Below are 19,037 nucleotides of genomic sequence, written 5' to 3' on the forward strand. Positions count from 1 at the left end.
AATATGCATACCTACTTTCATAGCTTACCTGCCTCAGCTCTATTGTAGGGCCTCTTCCCACATCCAAAGCTACTTTGATTGGCGTCAAACATGGGTGAAGTTTAAGTACCTGAAATGCAAAACAGTAAAAGAGACACACAACCATGAAACATTCCCAGGACTATACAAATCACTGGCAGTATGTAATGTTCATTTTCATTTTTGAACCCATAGGAAATGGAGCCCAAGCCAGGGAATTAACATGGCCAGTTAAGCCTAAGAAAGAGAATGGGAATGTTTACATTCTCAGGACTGCATGCTTCCCCTGCCCTTCCTGTATGGCAAGAATGAGGAGCTTGGGAGCTTTTGCTTGACCAGTTTGTTGTGTTGTCTGAACTGATAAACTGGTTAACTTTAGTGATGGCTGGTTACAACTTCTAACAATTGAAGTAGGCTTGCTTAAAGTAACCTTAGTTGAGTTCAACTACAGTTCTGGCTGCATATAACAGATCAAGCTGCACTTAAAGGTAAAGGGACCCCTGACCATTAGGTCCAGTCGTGGCCGACTCTGGGGTTGCGACGCTCATCTCGCTTTATTGGCCGAGGGAGCTGGCATACAGCTTCCGGGTCATGTGGCCAGCATGACTAAGCTGCTTCTGGCGAACCAGAGCAGCGCACGGAAACGCCGTTTACCTTCCCGCCGGAGCAGTACCTATATATCCACTTGCACTTTGACATGCTTTCGAACTGCTAGGTTGGCAGGAGCAGGACCGAGCAACGGGAGCTCACCCCGTCACGGGGATTTGAACCACTGACCTTCTGATCAGCAAGTCCTAGGCTCTGTGGTTTAACCCACAGTGCCACCCACGTCCCAAGCTGCACTTTGTCTTTGATTAAGGCAAAAACAAACTTTCTGAACTCAGTAGCATTTGAGTCCGGTGCTTGCTGCTGTTCATTCACTTGGCACTGGAATATGCTTTATAATGGTGAGTGAATATGGGCAATATCACCTTTTATAGAAAATTCAATACCCTAATCACATAATGCAATATGCTAGATCACAATCCAACACAAGAATAACGCCCATTAGTTTTCATCTGTGTAGGAGTGACCCAAGTGTTTTAGTTATAGGCTGCCACAGTGTATATTAATTTTTCAACCTCCTGGCTGGCCTGCATATGCATTAAGAGGAAGATCACCTTTCTCTGCAGAGCTTTCTTCCTTGTTGAAGCATTTTCAGCCAACTGCATACCATCACAGAGATATGCTAACACTCCATAATCCAGATTGCCACTCACAGACAGGATATGAGGAACAACATTCTTCCTCCCATCTCGACCCTGAAGGAGAAAAAACAAAAATGTGCATTTGGCAATCTTTAAAACCCAGGAATACATTCTACAATAAGAAAGATGTAAATAAGCAGATTAACTTCCATTCATTTGACATGCTGACTCAATAAAAAAAGAGTTCACAGTGATGGTGGGATAGAAGGGGAGATAGGTTAAAAGGTGTTTCTAAAAGAGCTGGAATGTGTGATGAGCAGAGAAAAAGTGTCTACATATTTAATTTGTTCATTTCCAATGAAAGAAACACGCCACTCAGCACCTGCTGCTCTCCTGCTTGCCATCTTCATGATAATTCTGCACTTAGTGACTTCAAAGGCACTATGATTGTGGGATTGCTTCTACTTTGAGTCTTGTTGCTCATTTATAGTCTTGAAACTGTCCCCCGGGCAAAGTTTTTATCCCATCTGCTTCACTTGAATGTATATTAGTTAAGCAATGCATGTTGTAAACCACTTTGGGAGCTCTTGTTTGGGACTGAAAAGCTGCCTAGAAATGCACTTAAAATAAAATAAATTTAATAAAACTTACATGCAAACTGGATTCTTTTCCTGTATACATTTGTAGCAGTTCGTTATCCCCTAGGTTGTTCAGAGTTTCTATGACTTCCTTCCCCCAAGGAAAGTTATAATAGAGATTGCTGCTTCTTCTTCCTTCTTCATCATGATGATCACTACTGGTGAAGCTGGATGGGCTTATTGCAAACTACAGAAAAGTAACAGAAGGATCTGTGAATGTGCAGTTAACATTTATGCTAACTACACTGTGTTTTTTCCTGGTCTAAACAGAAGCATATGCATTAATGTTTAACCATATTCTCTAGTTAGCTGTCTTTTCACTCTGACAGAAAGTGGCATGTCTGTATATTGGCTGTGGCTCAAGGACAAATGAGACACACATTTAATGTGCAACAACCAGCAGCCAGTATGCTGGGGTCACCAATGTGACCCCCACGAGTGCAACCACATCGTTCCTTCCTGGGCAATACAGTGTCCCTATCTTTGATGAAATTATGCATGAAATAAGCATTCCATTATAGCCAATAGGATAGGTGTTGCCCACCACAATTTCTCCAGTTTGCTCTCAAGTCCTAACAGGCTGATGACACCTGCCCTGGGGGAATTATTAGAACTAGCAGGGAGCAATGGAGAAAATTAGCCCTTTCCTCCCCTGCCTAAATCCTGGCAAAAACTGCTTCTTTGGCACAGTGCAGTCAGAAGTTCCACAAACTACTCCAATGCAAGGAATTTAGGCATGCTCTGCCACAGATGGAGTGTATATCAGTGGAGACAAGGTGTGGAGTAAAAGAAACATGGGGAAATTTCAGCTGTAATTTCAATGGGGGGACGGTATGTGTGAAGGTGAGAACTTGGCTGATAATTCAAAGCACAGGAGACTAATGCCAACGGAAGTCAGAGGTGACAAGAATACTACCCTAACAATAGTGGGAAGGAACCATACACAGACTGTGAAAGAAAATGTAGTGAACTGAAGTATAAAATGCCAACTAGGATTGCAGCAACAACGACTTACTTTCCTTTTGCTAGACTATACTTTTCGTTTGGAAAGCTTGCAAATAATTCTACGTTAGTTGCCAGTCCAGAAGAATTTTTAGTAAGTCACATGCTTGCATATAATTGGATCTAATTTTTAGTAACTGCGGGAGGCAGAACTACTTGCAAGTCTAATTGAGGATCTTGTTGGCTTCATATATTTTAAATTAAGCAAATGATTGCTTGAGTGCTAAAAGTGGGTTTGTTTGTTCATCATTATTCTAATATTGAGGGCAATGCCCTACAGCCTGTTAACCTTCAGCAGCCTCCTTAGGGCATATAAAAATAGTGGCAGGCAATTCACTCTCTTTGTACCTTAAAAACTTATAATGCAAGTACTATACTGAATACCTTTCTCCACCACTGGAGACGCTGACGTAACCAGTAGTCCAGCCACTGTCCAGCAGTTCTAGCAGAGCTGTACCACACTAGGGAAGTCATCGTGCTTTCACCTGTTCTTTAAACAACAGCAGGAGGCCATCAAATTAACACTTTAAAACACAAATAAATGGAAGAGATTATTTTTCTTCTAAAAATAGAAGAGACATGCAGAGATAAGCACCTGTGGCCAAATATTCTACCAAAGCCTATTTAGGAACATAAATTACAGTACCTCATGTAATTCTCGTTTTCATTATTTCTTACTGGATGGAAACATACTCCTATCTGAGCAACCCCAAAAGGCAATCTCTTGTTGACCAGTTCCAGGCACTCAATGTATTGCTGTAAGGCACCTATCAATAAATAAATAAATAATAAAAAGGCTTCAGCATTCATAGGAAGTGTTAACAGCTCCTATATGTTAATCTGTTTTATAATGGAAAAGAATCTGGAACAGCCTAGCAACTACACCAAGTAGTGTCACAGCTATACACTACCTTTTCACACAAACTTACAATTACTTTGTTATATACAACTGTACACTGAGTTACTTCTGAGTTTAGTGCTATGTTTTAAATACGTTTTGTATCTGTATTTTCAGAGAAGTGTTAAAAAATGTACCCTTTTTCAACTGAAAGTTCCAATATTATAATATAAACGTGTGATAGAATAGAGACATTCCAGCATGCGCACATTCAGAGATACAAAAACCTTAGCTATATTTTCCAGAGGGGTAGCAGAACCTTAGCTGTACTTGGGGAGTTGCATATCCCATCAACCGCAGCACTAAACTTCAAATTGTGTGGAGTGGTGGAAAGGCACTTTTGACAAAATATATATATATCTATATAACACCTTTGGAGTTACAGCTGCAAGTTTGGCAGAATTCATTGTAACTAATTCAGCACAGCCAACTCCCCAGAATGCTCCACTGTTAACCTAATACGCAAATGTGAGCAAGTCTTTGGGCATTGCAACTTCAGAAACAGCCAATGCGGAGTTCATAAATCAACCAGCTGTCTAAATGCCTGCATTTTCTATAATGAAATACAGCACAAGTGTTTCATATAACAATTCAAGATGCTGACTCTGAAACAAGGCATCTGCATAATAGGTGAAATATTTTTTTATTCACCAAAGTTTTCTATTGGTATCTCATTAGTTATCAGTGTTTGTTGCTGCAAGTTATGAAACAGTACGAACGGTCAATAAAATAACCTTCATCTGCTTGTCCTTATACTATTTTGGTTTGTTGAAGAAGGGTTTGAAGACGACCTAGTAGGCATTCCTTTCAGCCAGGCTGCATATCGAAAACAGCACCTGGTTTGTTAATTTTGCAGGACGGCACTACTACATAGCAAATCTGCCAACACACACCTGCATTTCAGAATAGTCACAAAACGCTTTGCCAAATAGACCTTTGCCATCTGTTAAAATGACAACTTTGTTTTTGGCTGAGCTGATGCTGCTCAACCTCACCTTTCCATCTTTAAAAAAGAAAAGAGGAGGAATTGCTGCAGTCAAAGATGCAGGACGAACTTTTTATAGGAGTGCAAAGAAAGTTAAAAAATACTTTTTTATTCACCCCAGCCTTTTTAACATCTTTTAATCTGAGCTGCAGGTTTGCTTCATATTCCCCTCCCCCCTTGCAGCTAAAAAGGAATCTTTTTATTTATTAAAAAAAAACTTTAATTTTTGAAATTTTAAAATTTACAAACAATTGTCAAACAACCAAAATAAAAAGAATTCAGTAGATTCCCCTGGACTTCCCCCCTTCCCCTTTGTGGGTCCTTATGTTAACTTTTTCGTTCCTACAGATGAGAGAAGAAAGGAACCTTTTCAAGATGCTTTTCACCATTTCGAACAGCTGCCTTTTCACCAAACCTTTCGTTCTCCGGTCTGCAAACCTACTATAAGAGGACCTGTGTTAAGGGGCTGCCATCCTAATACAACCCCTCCATCCGTGATAAAACTTAGGTATGTAGAGAGATCACCTTGCCAACAAAGGTCCGTATAGTAAAAGCTATGGTTTTCCCAGTAGTGATGTATGGAAGTGAGAGCTGGACCATAAAGAAGGCTGATCACCGAAGAATTGATGCTTTTGAATTATGGTGCTGGAGGAGACTCTTGAGAGTCCCATGGACTGCAAGAAGATCAAACCTATCCATTCTGAAGGGAATCAGCCCTGAGTGCTCACTGGAAGGACAGATCCTGAAGCTGAGGCTCCAATACTCTGGCCACCTCATAAGAAGAGAAGACTCCCTGGAAAAGACCCTGATGTTGGGAAAGGAAAGATGGAGGGCACAAGGAGAAGGGGACGGCAGAAGACGAGATGGTTGGACAGTGTTCTCGAAGCTACCAGCATGAGTTTGACCAAACTGCGGGAGGCAGTGGAAGACAGGAGTGCCTGGCGTGCTCTGGTCCATGGGGTCACGAAGAGTTTCCCAACCTTGTGCCTCCAGCTGTTTTTGGACTACAATTCCCATCATCCCTTGCCACTGGTCTTGCTAGTCAGGGATGATGGGAGTTGTAGTTCAAAAACAGCTGGAGGCACAAGGTTGGGAAACACTGGAACAACAACAACAATGGCATTCTGGAAAGAGAGACAGAGAGCCATACCGTGAAGGAGGCTGTCCCGCAGCACCCCAGACGCCTCCAGCATCTTCCTCAGAGAGCCCATCACCTGCTCTTTGCTTAGCTGGTCATTCTCCAACATTTCCCGAACGCCTCTGAGGCGCAGCGCAAGGAGAGCCTCGGCGGGCTGCCCTTGGCCCGCGAGGGGAGAGCGGCAGAGCGGGCCATCCACCCCCAGCACCTGCTCCCTGGACGTGACCACGGACTCCCACCACCGGGCGGCGAGGTTCTTCCTCAGCTCGACGCCCAGAGGCCCCAATCCCGGGTGCTCCCCGCTCAGGTGAGAGTCCCAGGTGAGCTTCTGGGGACCTTCGGCTCCTCGCAGGAAGCGCCTCCTCTGACACAAGCCCAGGAGCGCTTCAGGAAAGCCGCGGGGCTCCTCGTCGGCGCTGCCGGAGGATGAAGACACAGGGCCCGCAGAGCCGCTCAGGAAACGCCTCGACGGCGGCCCCCCGCGCTCTCCTGTCAGGAGCCTCTCTCCCTCCGGCCACCCGCGTCGGACGGGCTTTTGGACCCTGCGGAGACCGCAGCCACCGGTGCTGAAGAAGGAAACGAAGCGGCGGGGTAACATGTCTCTTAAGCGCGGCGGCGCTCTGCTGGCCCCGCCCCTTTTTTCCAAAAAGAAACAACAGGCGAGCCGCGTAGCGCTTGCGCCGCTTCTCAGACCCCGTGGGCTGGAACGCAGAGGCGGGTGCATAGAGACGTGACTTCCTAGACGCAACCACTGGGCTGGTTTCCGGTTTCATGGCGGGGGGGGCGGTTCCTTGCTCTTGTGTGGCCTGTAGGGAGAATAAGGTTTTGGGTTTTTTCCTATTATAATCTACCTCAGAGTGTCAGACTAGGTTTGGGAAGAGCCAGGTTCAAATCCCCACATAAGCAATGAAATTACTCTCTCTGCCTAACCTACCTCACAGGGTTGTTGTGTGTGGGTTTTTAATATATATATATTTATATTAAATATTTTCTTGGTTTACAAAGGTACATGCCTTGTCTTTTTTCAGGTTGTACAGCCTTTCTTACAAATCAGCTACCTTTTTGTGAGGCTTTTGTGTCGTGTACAGTATAAGATAGGGGAAAGGAGGGTGGGGAGAGGCTTATATTATTTTGTATTGTGTAAATGTGGGGTTTTGTGTCAAGAGTCAACTGGGTAGGTTCTCTTTCTATACGTTTATTACATTTCCTTGGTAGTGAGGTTTTGGGGAGCAGGGTGTGGTTGGTTGTCTGTGCTTGGCTGCTGCCTGGTCTGGTAAACCAGATTAATTTGTATGCTGTCAGGATTCTTGGTTTTTTATTTTTATTAAGTTTTCAAATTATACATCTCAAACATTTTACATGTGGAAAAATAGAGGTATGGTAGTTGGCTTTTGCTGGCCAACTCCCCAAGGGACTGAGTCCTCTAAAGTTTATGATCGGTCAGAGATGAATGGATGGGGGCCAGATCCAGTGGAAAGTACAGTGGTACCTCCGGAACGGATCCTGTTCGCAACATGAAAAGAGCGCAATCTGCAGCGGTGTGTCTGTGCATGCGTGGGTTGCAATTCGCCACTTCTGCGCATATGCGTGATGTCATTTTGCGCGCATGCGCGAGCGCGGAAACCCAGAAGTAACCCTTTCCGGTACTTCCGGGTTGCCGCAGGACGTAACCTGAAAGAACGTAACATGAAGCAAATGTAACATGAGGTATGACTGTAAGGCAAATCTTTATTTTTCTGTTGCAACCGAGTCCCCTACCTCCTAGCAAGGAGGCAAGAGAAACATAGAACAATGGTGTGCAAAGCTCCTATAAAGACTTTTGAAATTGCCCACCCTGTAGTCCAAGACCACCACCCCAAAACATCATGCATACATCACAGGAGGTGTCTCGGGCAGAAAATTGAGGGTTGCTTCTCTCCTGTCTGCCAGGATACTCTAAAATGCCTTACTTGTTTGCATTTTCTGTGTAGGGCCATTCCTTGAAGATGGTAAATACCTTGGTTCCTTAATCTCTTACACATATTGATAGTTTTCTCAGCTTATCAGATATTTGCCAGACAGTATTTGCAGGGAGGTGTAAGCCCCTACAATCCAAAGACAATTGGAAAGCTTTTCCATTTCCTTCCTCCTTGCAGAGAAATATTTGAGGTCAATTTGGGAGAGCCAAAATGGCTTCAGAATTGCTCTCCTGTACTATTTCAGACACATGGTTTATATACTTATGTATGTGTGTTTGCATTGTATATTTATGAGCATTTATCCTATATTTGAGACCTTAGAATTCATATACCACATAATAGCATATATTCAGTGACCTCCCTCCTTCCATGGTTCATTTTATTTGCCTAGCATTCCTGCATATTTTACTGTAACCATTTTAGTCAGTTCTCCAGTTTACATCATTCAAATATTAATCACACTGTTGAATTTATCCTATTGCTGCATCTTCAGCTGTACAGTTATTTTCCAAATACTCAGCAAAGATTTTCCACTCCTCTTTATATAGTCGCTTCTTGTTCTCTTATTCTGTATGTTAAACCTGCTAGCTTTCAGCACAATCATATGTATGCATTTATACTTAGGTAAAGGGACCCCTGACAATTAGGTCCAGTCGTGACTGACTCTGGGGTTGCAGCACTCATCTCGCTTTATTAGCTGATGGAGCTTCCAGGTCATGTGGCCAGCATGACTAAGCCGCTTCTGGCGAACCAGAGCAGCACATTAATACATACCCAGTTCAAAAAGTGGGGATAAGATTGCAACCTCCTTTTGGGGCATTTCAAAGTGGTGTCTGTCAACGAATTCGAACTGTCAGCCTTCTGATTGGCAAGTCCTAGGCTCTGTGGTGTAACCCACAGTGCCACCCGCATCCCTCATACAGTAGTGGATTACAAAAGACCTGAGTTAGGAAGATCATGAGTTCCTCTCTTTGCTAATGCTGTCCAATCACAGTTGTGATGAAATCTCGAGTTTCTGTATTGATTTATTTGCACAGTGCCCATTTGCACCCCAGATGTATTTTAAAATGTGTTCTCAATTAGAACCAAGGGGTGGCTCATTTCGGTAAAAAAATGGTTCAGTAGAAACATTTTGCATGCCATTGGGAAGCATCCAAGACAAGAGTAAATGAAACCATGGCCACAGTTCTGGTTCCAGATTGAATGTGGTAGGCATTGATGGAGACAAGACACTCAGCTATGGTAGCTTTTGAATTAAAAGCAGAATGAGGACTGTGGTGTGCTGTGACTGCTAGTAAAGACAGGAAAAGAAAGTTTTGTGTCAGATCCCATTGATCTCCATGATTGCTAAGGCTTTAGGAACATAGAGGCAGGAAGGTTAGAGTAACAGAAACACCTTGTAAGGCTGTTTTTATGCTGCTGAATTGCAGGTGTAGCAACAAAAGGCTAGGTTTTATTATTGGGGAAGGTAGGTGTGCATACAATGTTTTTCTATAGGTGTTTTATACTTCCTGCACCTAATAAATGGAGGGAATGTCAGTTTTCATTTCTTAGTACAGAAAGTAATGATCTGATGTGGAGATTTTTCCTATTCTGATTAATTCAAGAGGATTCTAGGTGGTTTTCTTTCTATGTGAAAGAAACAGGCAGAAGGTTCTTGTTTGGATTTGTTCTTCTGGGAAGCTGAATACAGCTGGTTTAAACTGGTTGCTTGATCTTTCTGTCAAGGTTGTACAAGTCAGGCCAGGAGGAGCCTGGGTTTTCACTCACTTTGTTCTAGTGTTGTTTCTGCATGCTATCGTGTTAAGGTTTAGTCTTGTTTTTTTATTGTTAAGTGCTGCAACTGGATTTTATGGACTGTGCCAATCCTGCATGTACTGGATTTGTGACCATTATGCTAATTTGCCTTCAGTAGCAGTAAAGCTCTGCTGGATGAAGTACAATTGCCTCTGGTCTATTTTTTGAAAAAACTGCTATAAGTTTTTCCCTCTTCCGGTGCTGGCGCGTCACGCATGTTCCTGCTGTATTGATGGTACTGGAGTAGTATCGACACTACCATGTCTGCAAGTGGTAAAGGCACATTTGCTTATTTGGAGCCAGATTTGAAGTAGCAATTAAATTAGCTTGGTCTTTGCTGCAACCAAAGGTGTACCTTTGTGTCTTTTTTAGTTGTTCCTCTGATTTCTTCATCACCATAGCTCAGTTCATGTTACTGATGTGGACAAATGTGTGTTGACTTGGTAGCAGAGCAGCACTTTTAGTGCTTCCTCCAATATTGCATCTGTACCTATGCAGTCACTTGGAAGCAAGCCCCATTAAACTAAGTGGGGCTTACCTAGAGGGATGAGCGAGATCTCCCTGCCAGGTCTTCAAGCAAGGACTGGAGAAGGATGCTGCTCTAAGCTCAAGATGACCTGCACTGATAAGTGTGCAGATTTGCTGACACTGCTGCTGGACTGAAGTGGGGGGGGGCGTGCAAGGGAGAGATCTGGGTTAGAGGGGTACAGCTAGTAAGCTGATCAAAGCAAGGACCATTAGTAGGTAAAGAGCACAAATAGAAGACTGCAGCATTAACAGCATGCTTAAGTGGTAACAGCTGATGCATCTTGAGAGGTGTGTTTGACAGCAAGGGAGCCAGATCAGACAGGTAGCTGGGACAGTTAACAGGGGCTGGTAACAGGAGTGTGAAACTCTCCTGCACAAGCAACATGTTCCTTCTTTCACCATCTTGGGATCTGTGAACAGATTAGTCAGATACGCACTTCCAATTCAGAACATTATCCGTGTAAACTTTGCACAGCAAAGCGTTACATATATCTGAGTCATTTGGCTGAAACTTGTGGGTCTTTATTTTTTTTTTTGCGCGTCCCTGGGTGGGCAAAAAAAAAAAGAAAAAGAAAAAGAAAAAAGAAACTTGTGGGTCTAATGCTGAAACCCCAGACCCCGTAGGGCCCTGCATTGGAGATTTAGGTATAAAGCAAACAAAAATAAAAATCTTGTTGTGGTTGACTGCCTCTTGTTGCATTACTAATCGGTAAACCAGATTTAAAAGTATACTCCACGGGATGAAGTATGTAAGGCTGCTTTGCCAGCATTAATTATTCTCGTTTGGCACTGACTCATCAGCAGGCCAGTGGAAATTTCCATCATACAAGAATTGTTAAATCATGGTTATAACCTACTTCCATTAGGTGGAGCTTATGGAGCAGCATTAAACCTGCTGAGCTTGTTATCAAGGATGGAGAGAAATCAGACATTGTTAAGTTACAGTGAATCCGAGTAATCCTATTATGGGTGAACCAGTAAACTGGAAATGCAAGACAAAGCATGTATGAGATCACTATGTCAAAATCCTGAGGTTATGAAATATTTTTAGCAAAGGAAATCCGACACAAAGCTAAGGTTCATCATCCTGCCTTCCACCACAGGCTGGGCAGGGGAGCTTCGACACTGGAAATTTGGTTACTGTTACTTTATTAGCTCATCAGGTTTCCCTGTTGCTGCAAAGGCTTTGTGTTACACTAAGTTTGAGAAGTGATATTTTGTCTCCTAAACCGCCAAGAAAAATGTGTGGATGGGGGGGCAGTTAAGACATGAAGGTCTGATCAAAACATTAACATTGTGGGAGCTACTGCCAGTCCACACCAACCCATCATTTTCAACCATTTAGTTGGATAGCAGCTAGAGCAAAATGAAGAGCTCAAAGTAGTTAAACGGCAGGGTTAAGCCACTTCATGAAGCTTTTCTTGTCCTTCCAAGTATGAGTCCCCTCCCCTCCCCCCATTAGATAGAAAGCGTTCACCACTGATCGTCAGCTTGCTTAATTTATTTGTGCTCAGAATCATATAGAACACCAATTGTGTTTTCAAATATCTTTATTGGAAGGCCATGCATTGCCCCCAGTTGCTGTATTTCAAATCACTGTACATTTACTTTGTGAAAACACTGGCTGCATTTTCTAGTACAAAAAACTAAAAATTGTTCAGGAATGTAGAGAATATTCAACTTAAATAGCGGAAAAGTGCACCATAGTTAACAGCTGCACTGCAGACATGTCTGCATGTTCCATAAGATTTTAAATAACTATCCTGTCTCAACACACAATATAAAGAGCAATTATGAAAAACAAGACACTTAAATATACTTCTAAGTTATTGGGTATAGTTTGCTGGCATTGGATAACCTATCATTGGCGTGGTGCCAGTTGCAGGGTACGCATACTGCTGCTGGTTCATTGCACCGTGCATGTTTGCCATGTTATTCCCATACTGCTGATCATAACCATTCTGATAAGCTGGTGTGCCAGCCCTAAATCCACCCTGCATGCCAGCTCCTCCAAAGTTGTTTCCAAAGGCAGTTCCGTTACCAAAACCTTGAGCACCATAGCCACCATTCTGAGCTTTTGCACCGAAGTCTCTCTTGCCCACTGCACCGTAGGTTCTTTCAAAGTTTTCCCTCTCTCTAAAACCAAATCCACCTCTTTTGCCCGCAGAGTATCTGTCACGTCGGTCACCTCTGGAACGACCTGCAGAAAAATTAGAAGGCAAGTTAAGAAAACCCCTTGTTGCAATTTGGGACCACCAACTCCTAACGGGAGCAAGGCAAAAGTTTTATTTTGAAAAAGCTTAAAAACAATACAACCACAAAGGAATAAGGACTAGAACTGAACATGTCATTACTGGTTACATATTTAAGCACTGAAAGCTACTGTTAAAGAGTTATTTTATACTGTGATATTACAGGAAGATCCATTTTAGGGCAAAAAGGAATTCTGATGTCCATTAAATAACACATGCAATGGAAGAATCAAATGCTAGAAATATCATACTAAGACAAGATTTACCTGAACCTCTGTCTTCAACCAACTGGAGCAATTTTGGGTTGATTGCCTGATTTGCTTCACGAAGTACAGAGATGAGGTCGCTTACTTGCTTTATATTGTTAGGTGTAAAGAATGTGTATGCTGTGCCTGTTTTGGTACTGCGGGCAGTTCGTCCAATTCGGTGGATATAGTCCTCAGAGGAGTTAGGGTAGTCATAATTGATGACAAATTTCACATCTTCCACATCTGTAAAGTGTTGCAGTGTGGCAAAAAGCAATGTACAAAATTTTGCACACCACAACAGCCAGATGAAAAAGCAAGTTAGACAGTAATAGATTTTAAGATGGTAACTGCTGTAAAGAATGTTAATTATCTATTCCTGAAAAAAATTAAAAAATAATAAAAACCACAACACCTGAGATCATGGATGCTCTCCCTCCTCTGAACCTCTTTGCAATTCACCCCGTGATCTAAATCCTTACCAGAGTGCCCCTAACAAGTCAAGTGACATCTGAATGCTTCTTGCAGTAAGACCAAATAAGTTCACAGTAGCCTCTTCCGTGTGCTCCAAAGGACCTCGGTATAAAAAAATGAGGCCTTGCCACACACCAGAAGCTCTAATAGAGGGCCACACTGCTTGTCTTGCCAAGACCTTTCAACCGCAGCTGCAAGAAAAACATACCTGTCCCCGAAAGGTCATCAAGTTGTTTTCATGCACTGTGTCTCGTCTAGGCAAGCGCTTCCAAGAAGCCAGCGTTCACTTGAGTGTGTGTCTCTCTCTGGCAGGTCTCGACATGACGGTTAGGGTATAGGTGACGGAGGAACTCCAGGTTTGAAAAGCCACTGCTTTTCCCACCCCAACTTGTAAAATTGAGAGGTGGACTTTCAAATTTCATGTGCCAGTACTCACCAATTTGTACAAGGCTCAGTACATTTTAAAGCTGCTCTCTCTCCATTTCAAAGGTTGGAAAAAAAACCAGAGATCACTGTAGTTTAATTCTTCGACATTTCAGCAAACTCACTGAAATCCAAAGACTCACGGACCACAGCAAACAGTATGCACACAGACTAAACAGCAGTGCACCATGGCAGTCATGCAAAGCATGGAACAGTAGAAATAACCGGGCAAAAGTGAACCGTGAATGATGCTACCGTTTGAGAGAACAGTTTATAGGCTCGTAGTTTTTGTCTTTGCCTTTTGAAGATTACTGGCACACAATGTTCAACTTTCACCTCTCTATTGGACTGGAAGCGTCCAGACGATCACTTCCACTAGTCCTCCATCCCCCTCGAGTCCTCCGATTGTCATGCCTAGGCCTTGCCACAAAGACTGCACCTTTATGTGAAAAAACTTAGAAAAATGCAGAGGTTAAAGAAAGCAACGAACTTTCTTTAAAGTTGTCTGTCACCCAAAATAGTTGTACTAACCTAGACCTCTGGAGGCCACATCTGTAGCAATCAGGATAGGAGCCTTTCCATGTTTGAATTCTGAAACAAAGAAAACCGTATTAATTCATTTTTTAAAAAAATTGGCATTCTAGCAGAATAACCCTCTGAATTCATAATTTAGAAGCCGTTCTGAATTACTCACCATTTAGAACCCAGTCGCGCTCCTGTTGACTTTTGTCACCATGGATACCCATTGCTGGCCACCTGCAGTAATATTTACCGTCACATAAGTATCTTTTATCAAAGTCACTAAATTAACCAGTAATACATTAGCAGTGACCTTTTATTTTGTCCTTGCACAGCCAGTAAACGTACATGGCACCCCTACCCCAGCAAGTTCTTCCACTTTTATCAGGAAGACACTTCTATAGTCCTTATCCTGCTACAAAATTCACACTTCCTAAAAATCTATTGGAAAACATTGCTCTTGAAATACAGAATTATATTAATCTTGACCTGACAGTTCTGGAATTATGGTAGGGAGACATAACTGCTTTGGGCTCTGCAGCACCAGCATGGGTACCACGGAATAGGCTACCCCTCCCCACATTTCAGGTATACATTTTTTTCATATTTAATTAACTGAATTATTTCTTCAAGTGCCTATGCTAATTTGGTTCACTGGAAATATTTACCCATCTCTCCTCATTTTTCTAGTAAGATCATCACATCTTCTTTTGGTCTCCACAAAGACAATAGTTTTGTTTTCTTTCTCGCTCATTATTTCTTCCATCAACCGAATAAGCCTGTTGTAAGAAACAGTAGTATCAAAAAATTTCATAAGTATGGGATTAATGCAAATTACTTCAGAGTATAAAACATTTAAAGATCTGCAGAATGCTTCAACTATTCTTTCAACCGAAAGCATTTCCTATTTTACTTACTTATCATCTTTCTCTACATCATGACATACATCCACTATCTGCAGAATATTGTGGTTTGCACTTAGTTCCAATGCGCCAATGTTGATGTGTACATGTTCTTTTAAGAAATCTTCTGCAAGCTGCCTAACTTCTTTGGGCCATGTTGCACTCCACATCAGAGTCTGCCTGTCAGGCTGGAAGTAAATGGATATTTTTTAACATTCTGTCAGTTGCCCAGCTCCTAGAACTAGCAAGTTCCTGGGCACAACTTCCCGACTGTGTCCAATAATAGTGTGAACTTACTCTAATCTGTTCTACAATTTTTCGAATCTGAGGCTCAAATCCCATATCAAGCATTCTGTCAGCTTCATCAAGCACGAGGTAAGTGCATCGCCGGAGATTGGTTTTTCCAGCTTCCAAGAAGTCTATGAGCCTACCAGGTGTTGCAATGCAAATCTCCACACCTGAAAGCAAAATGTAAGTTACTTAGTAGTCATTTCTCAAAATGATTTTACACTCTTTGTAGCTTATAAGCTATCATGGTGAGGCTTAACATACTAGAACTTTGCTCAGCTGTCATTTTCATACCTCTTTCCAGGTCACGTATTTGTGGTCCCTTAGGAGCACCTCCATAAATACAAGTAGACTTCAAACGGCAGGCTCTGCCATATTCTGCGGCCACTTGCTGCACCTGCTGAGCCAGCTCTCGAGTTGGTGCCAGCACCAAACACTGTGAACAGAAGTACAAATATAGTCATACTAATTACTGGTACAGATTGCACTGAAAATGATAGGACATTCTATTTTTTTACTTCATTCTTCTTTACTTTTTTACTTCATTCTTCTTTACTTTTTTACTTCATTCTTCAAAGTAAAGTAAATACACTGGTGCAGATTCACTTATGGCAGTAAAGCTCATTACGACTATGCCTTTTGGTTAGCGTTTTTCCATCTGTCTGCAAGTTTGTGATGGACAAATAAATCATATGGCTTCAACAACTGCTATAGAAGATGTAATGAACTGTGTTTATACTACTGTAACAGGGAATTTGGCCACTGGAAGGTCATAGGGAGCAAAGCAAAACTCATCAATACTGCAGTGGCAGTACTGTTCTCTGGCACTCTAGGAAAAAATGGAAGCTGCTGAGAAGACTCAGCAGCTTAAAATGGTAATGAAGTAGACATGCTCCCATTATTTCTTCACAGAACTTTAACAGGAGATCCCTACCCGTTTTAGTCCTCCTGTTCAAGCTGCACCCCCATGAGCCCAAAGATCAAACCACCAAACTTTCAGCTTGATCCTATCACAAATACAAGTTTCTATAGCCATGACATCCAAAGTTAAGTTTTCGTTACCCCTGCCACACAACAAATTTCAGGTTGCTCAATACTTACAATGGGCCCATCTCCTCGTTCTAGGAATGGCTGATGGTTTATGTGTACTATGGCAGGCAACAAATACTGTTGGGGGAAAAGGAAGGATCTTAATTCATGGAAAAAAATATCATTCATTTAAGTCATCTGAACAGCTAAACAGAAGTACTTACAGACAGTGTTTTCCCCGATCCAGTTTGTGCTACGCCAACCATATCCAGTCCACTCAAGGCAACAGGCCAACCTTGTGCCTGAATAGCAGTTGGTTCCGTAAAGTTCTGTCTCTGAATAACTTCCATAACGTTTGCTAAAATGCAAGGAAGTATGCTAGTTAAGTCCAACAACTTTATTAAAGAGGTGTACACAAATATGTATTTACTACCAATAAATTTACTACTTACCTGGAAAGTTAGCTTCATAGAAATTCATAACTGGTTTTGGACAATTGTGGCCTTTAACTGTGATCTCTTTTCCTGCTCTGTACTGTTCAATCTCTTGCTGCAAATAAAAAAACCACAACTCATCAGGCATAATATTCACTAAAACAGTGATTTAGGCACACTTAATTACAGCACAATTCAAGCAACATTGTCTACAAAGTTAATAGTTTTCATACCATAGGACGTCTGGCAACGTCAGGATGTTCCTGGTAGAAGTTCTTCTCAAATTTAGGAAGCTCATCTAGATTCCATTTTTTCTTTGTAAGCTTTTCTCCAGGGTTCCCAAACTTCTTCCCACCTAAAGATCCCCCTCGACTTCCTCCAAAACGAGGGCCACCAAACCTGCCAAAGCAAAATTTAATTCAGTGTCGTAAATAGCCATGGTTAAGGGACATATTAAAAAATGATCGCTGGCATCTATGTACCCCATAGCTTCCAACCCAAAAGTTAAAAACACTGTAAGGTTCAGAACTGGTAAGATACTAGAAAAGAGAACTGAAGTTGGGTTAACGCTACAAAAACAAACGTCGCCGTCGGTAATTGCCGGGCACTCCCTCTTTGCGTCAGGCTCCTAAGTGGGCGGGGATGGTTATGAAACCTACACGGTTCCGGTAAGAAGCTAGCTTTTTCAAGCGGCGGGATTAGGCTACTTCTCTTTTTAGACACATATCTTAAGGCTTCATTCAGAGCCGGGGGAGAAATTCGAAGCACGGCGCTTAAGGCGCCTGCGCGCACCCAAAAGGGCTTCTAAATCCCGCTTAGCCTACCCCCCGCCACCCAAAATTAATCCCATTTCTAGACTGGGCTTTTTTGTCCGGGGCGCGTGGCAGGGGAGAGGTGGCGCCGGGGGAGGCCGCCCGCCCAAACGCGCCAAGCCGCGCACAAAGGAGGCCGAGAGGCGTCTCCCCCCTCCCTCCATCTCTCTCTCTCCCTCCCTCCCGCTTTTGTCTTTTCCGTCTACGCCACATTTTCTAGTCGGCGCGTCCATTTTGACGCCGGGGCGGGGATAGAGAGCAGCAGACGGAGGAGGAGGAACAAAGGCAGCCGCCGGCATTTTGATTTCCCCCTCGGTCGCCGCATGGCGGGGCCAGCCATTGACATCCGCCCAAGTCCAGAGACAAAAAAAAAGGGGGGAGGGGAAACCGGTTTCGGCGAGAAGATAAATCCCAGTCCGCACGTCCTTTTCTGCGTCCTGCCCGCTGCGCTTCTCTTCCCCGCCCCCCGCCAAAATCGCCTTTTTTCTCTCCCCCCCCCCTCAGCGGAACACCACCGTCAAATTAACCTCCCGTTTCTCCCCCCCCCCGCCCATCCTAACTATCGGGCCTCGGCCAGCGACGACGTCCCTGAGGCGGTCGCTCATCCTTCTCCTCCGCCCCCTCCCCATTCCGTGCGCCTCGAGCGGTCGCCGGGAAACGGCTGCTTCTCGCCGCCGCCATTTTAACGACCCCCGCCATCCCAGCCCCAGATGGTATTTTAAGGCGGGAGCCTCGGGGAGCCGGCCGCGTATTAAGTGAACCGAGCCCCTCAGGCTCACCCGCGGTCCCTCTCACTGGAATACCCAGGCATGCTGACGGCGACGGCGACGGCGGCGATCAAGACGTCGAGGATGAAACGGCACGGACGGTCCACAAGCGAAACGCCGATGACGAGGGCGACTGAATGGGGAGGGTCCGGCCGGGCGGATGCCGGTTATATACCCGGCGCCGCCGCGAATGCCGGGAAGCCGGCTCGTGACGTCAGCGACGAGCTCGTTCGCGCCCTCTTCCCCCGCCCCCGCAAGATTCTCCTCTGCTGTTCCTCGAAAGGCGGGGCAGGGAAGGGGGCGCGCATGCGCACGTTCTCGTCCTCGAAGCCGGCCGGCCGGCCGGCGTGCCGGGTGGTTGTAAACTAGGCCAAACGGAAGCGGCTCTCCTTGTCCGGGTAGCCATCAGCGCCGGCCCAGGAAGAGTCTCGGCCTGAAACGACCTGTAGGGCTTTCCTCCCCTCCCCCTTTACGCTACTCCCCCCTTTTAAAACCGAAAGGAGGGTCGCCCCCGCACACCTTAAGGAGCGAGCTGCCTGCGCCCCCGGGAAGAGAAATACCGTGCGATTAACGGTAATGGTGAACCCTTCCCGGCTTAGGGAGCCTTTCAAAGCGATGGTAATGAAGGAAGCCCTTCATAGCGCATAGGTTTCCAGGAAAAGTACAGCATCCGCTATGGGCGTAGCCAAGGGAGGGGCAGCTGCCCCCACAATCTATTTGTTGTTTAGTTATGTCCGACTCTT

General features: G+C 44.0%; 2 protein-coding genes and 1 long non-coding RNA gene across 5 annotated transcripts in view; 1 reads left to right on the forward strand and 2 right to left on the reverse strand.

Moving 5' to 3' along the window:
• POLG2 (DNA polymerase gamma 2, accessory subunit) overlaps nt 1-6,566 on the reverse strand; it is a 12,058-nt gene extending 5,492 nt beyond the window's left edge. Inside the window, exons 1-6 of the mRNA XM_081898726.1 lie at nt 5,879-6,566; nt 3,492-3,612; nt 3,230-3,335; nt 1,857-2,030; nt 1,179-1,319; nt 29-109 (exon numbers count right to left, since the gene is read on the reverse strand). Of these exons, the coding sequence (XP_081754852.1) occupies nt 29-109; nt 1,179-1,319; nt 1,857-2,030; nt 3,230-3,335; nt 3,492-3,612; nt 5,879-6,464 (1,209 nt within the window). The 5' untranslated portion in view covers nt 6,465-6,566. The remainder of the gene's footprint in view (nt 1-28; nt 110-1,178; nt 1,320-1,856; nt 2,031-3,229; nt 3,336-3,491; nt 3,613-5,878) is intronic.
• A 3,249-nt stretch (nt 6,567-9,815) lies between these two features.
• LOC309363623 lies at nt 9,816-11,815 on the forward strand. The gene is made up of 2 exons (XR_014165484.1): nt 9,816-10,645; nt 10,722-11,815. It is a non-coding gene; the product is annotated as an uncharacterized lncRNA (long non-coding RNA).
• On the reverse strand, nt 11,682-18,478 carry DDX5 (DEAD-box helicase 5). Of its 3 annotated transcripts, none has more exons than XM_081899716.1 (13): nt 18,331-18,478; nt 16,949-17,114; nt 16,734-16,830; nt 16,506-16,639; nt 16,354-16,419; nt 15,547-15,688; nt 15,262-15,422; nt 14,980-15,152; nt 14,731-14,841; nt 14,238-14,302; nt 14,075-14,134; nt 12,668-12,892; nt 11,682-12,349 (listed from the first exon to the last, which is right to left on the reverse strand). In XM_081899716.1, exons 1-13 carry the CDS (start codon nt 18,336-18,338, stop codon nt 11,976-11,978), a joined length of 1,782 nt encoding a protein of 593 aa, XP_081755842.1. In that variant the 5' UTR covers nt 18,339-18,478; the 3' UTR covers nt 11,682-11,975. The 3 variants fall into 3 exon arrangements, with proteins under 3 accessions (XP_081755842.1, XP_081755841.1, XP_081755840.1); XM_081899715.1 differs by having other exon boundaries at nt 14,238-14,299; nt 18,307-18,469; XM_081899714.1 differs by having other exon boundaries at nt 18,307-18,469.
• Nucleotides 18,479-19,037: the final 559 nt, after the last annotated feature.

The sequence above is a fragment of the Podarcis melisellensis genome (genome assembly GCF_964234715.1).
Source record: "Podarcis melisellensis genome assembly, chromosome: 2".
NCBI classification, from domain to species: Eukaryota; Metazoa; Chordata; class Lepidosauria; order Squamata; family Lacertidae; genus Podarcis; species Podarcis melisellensis.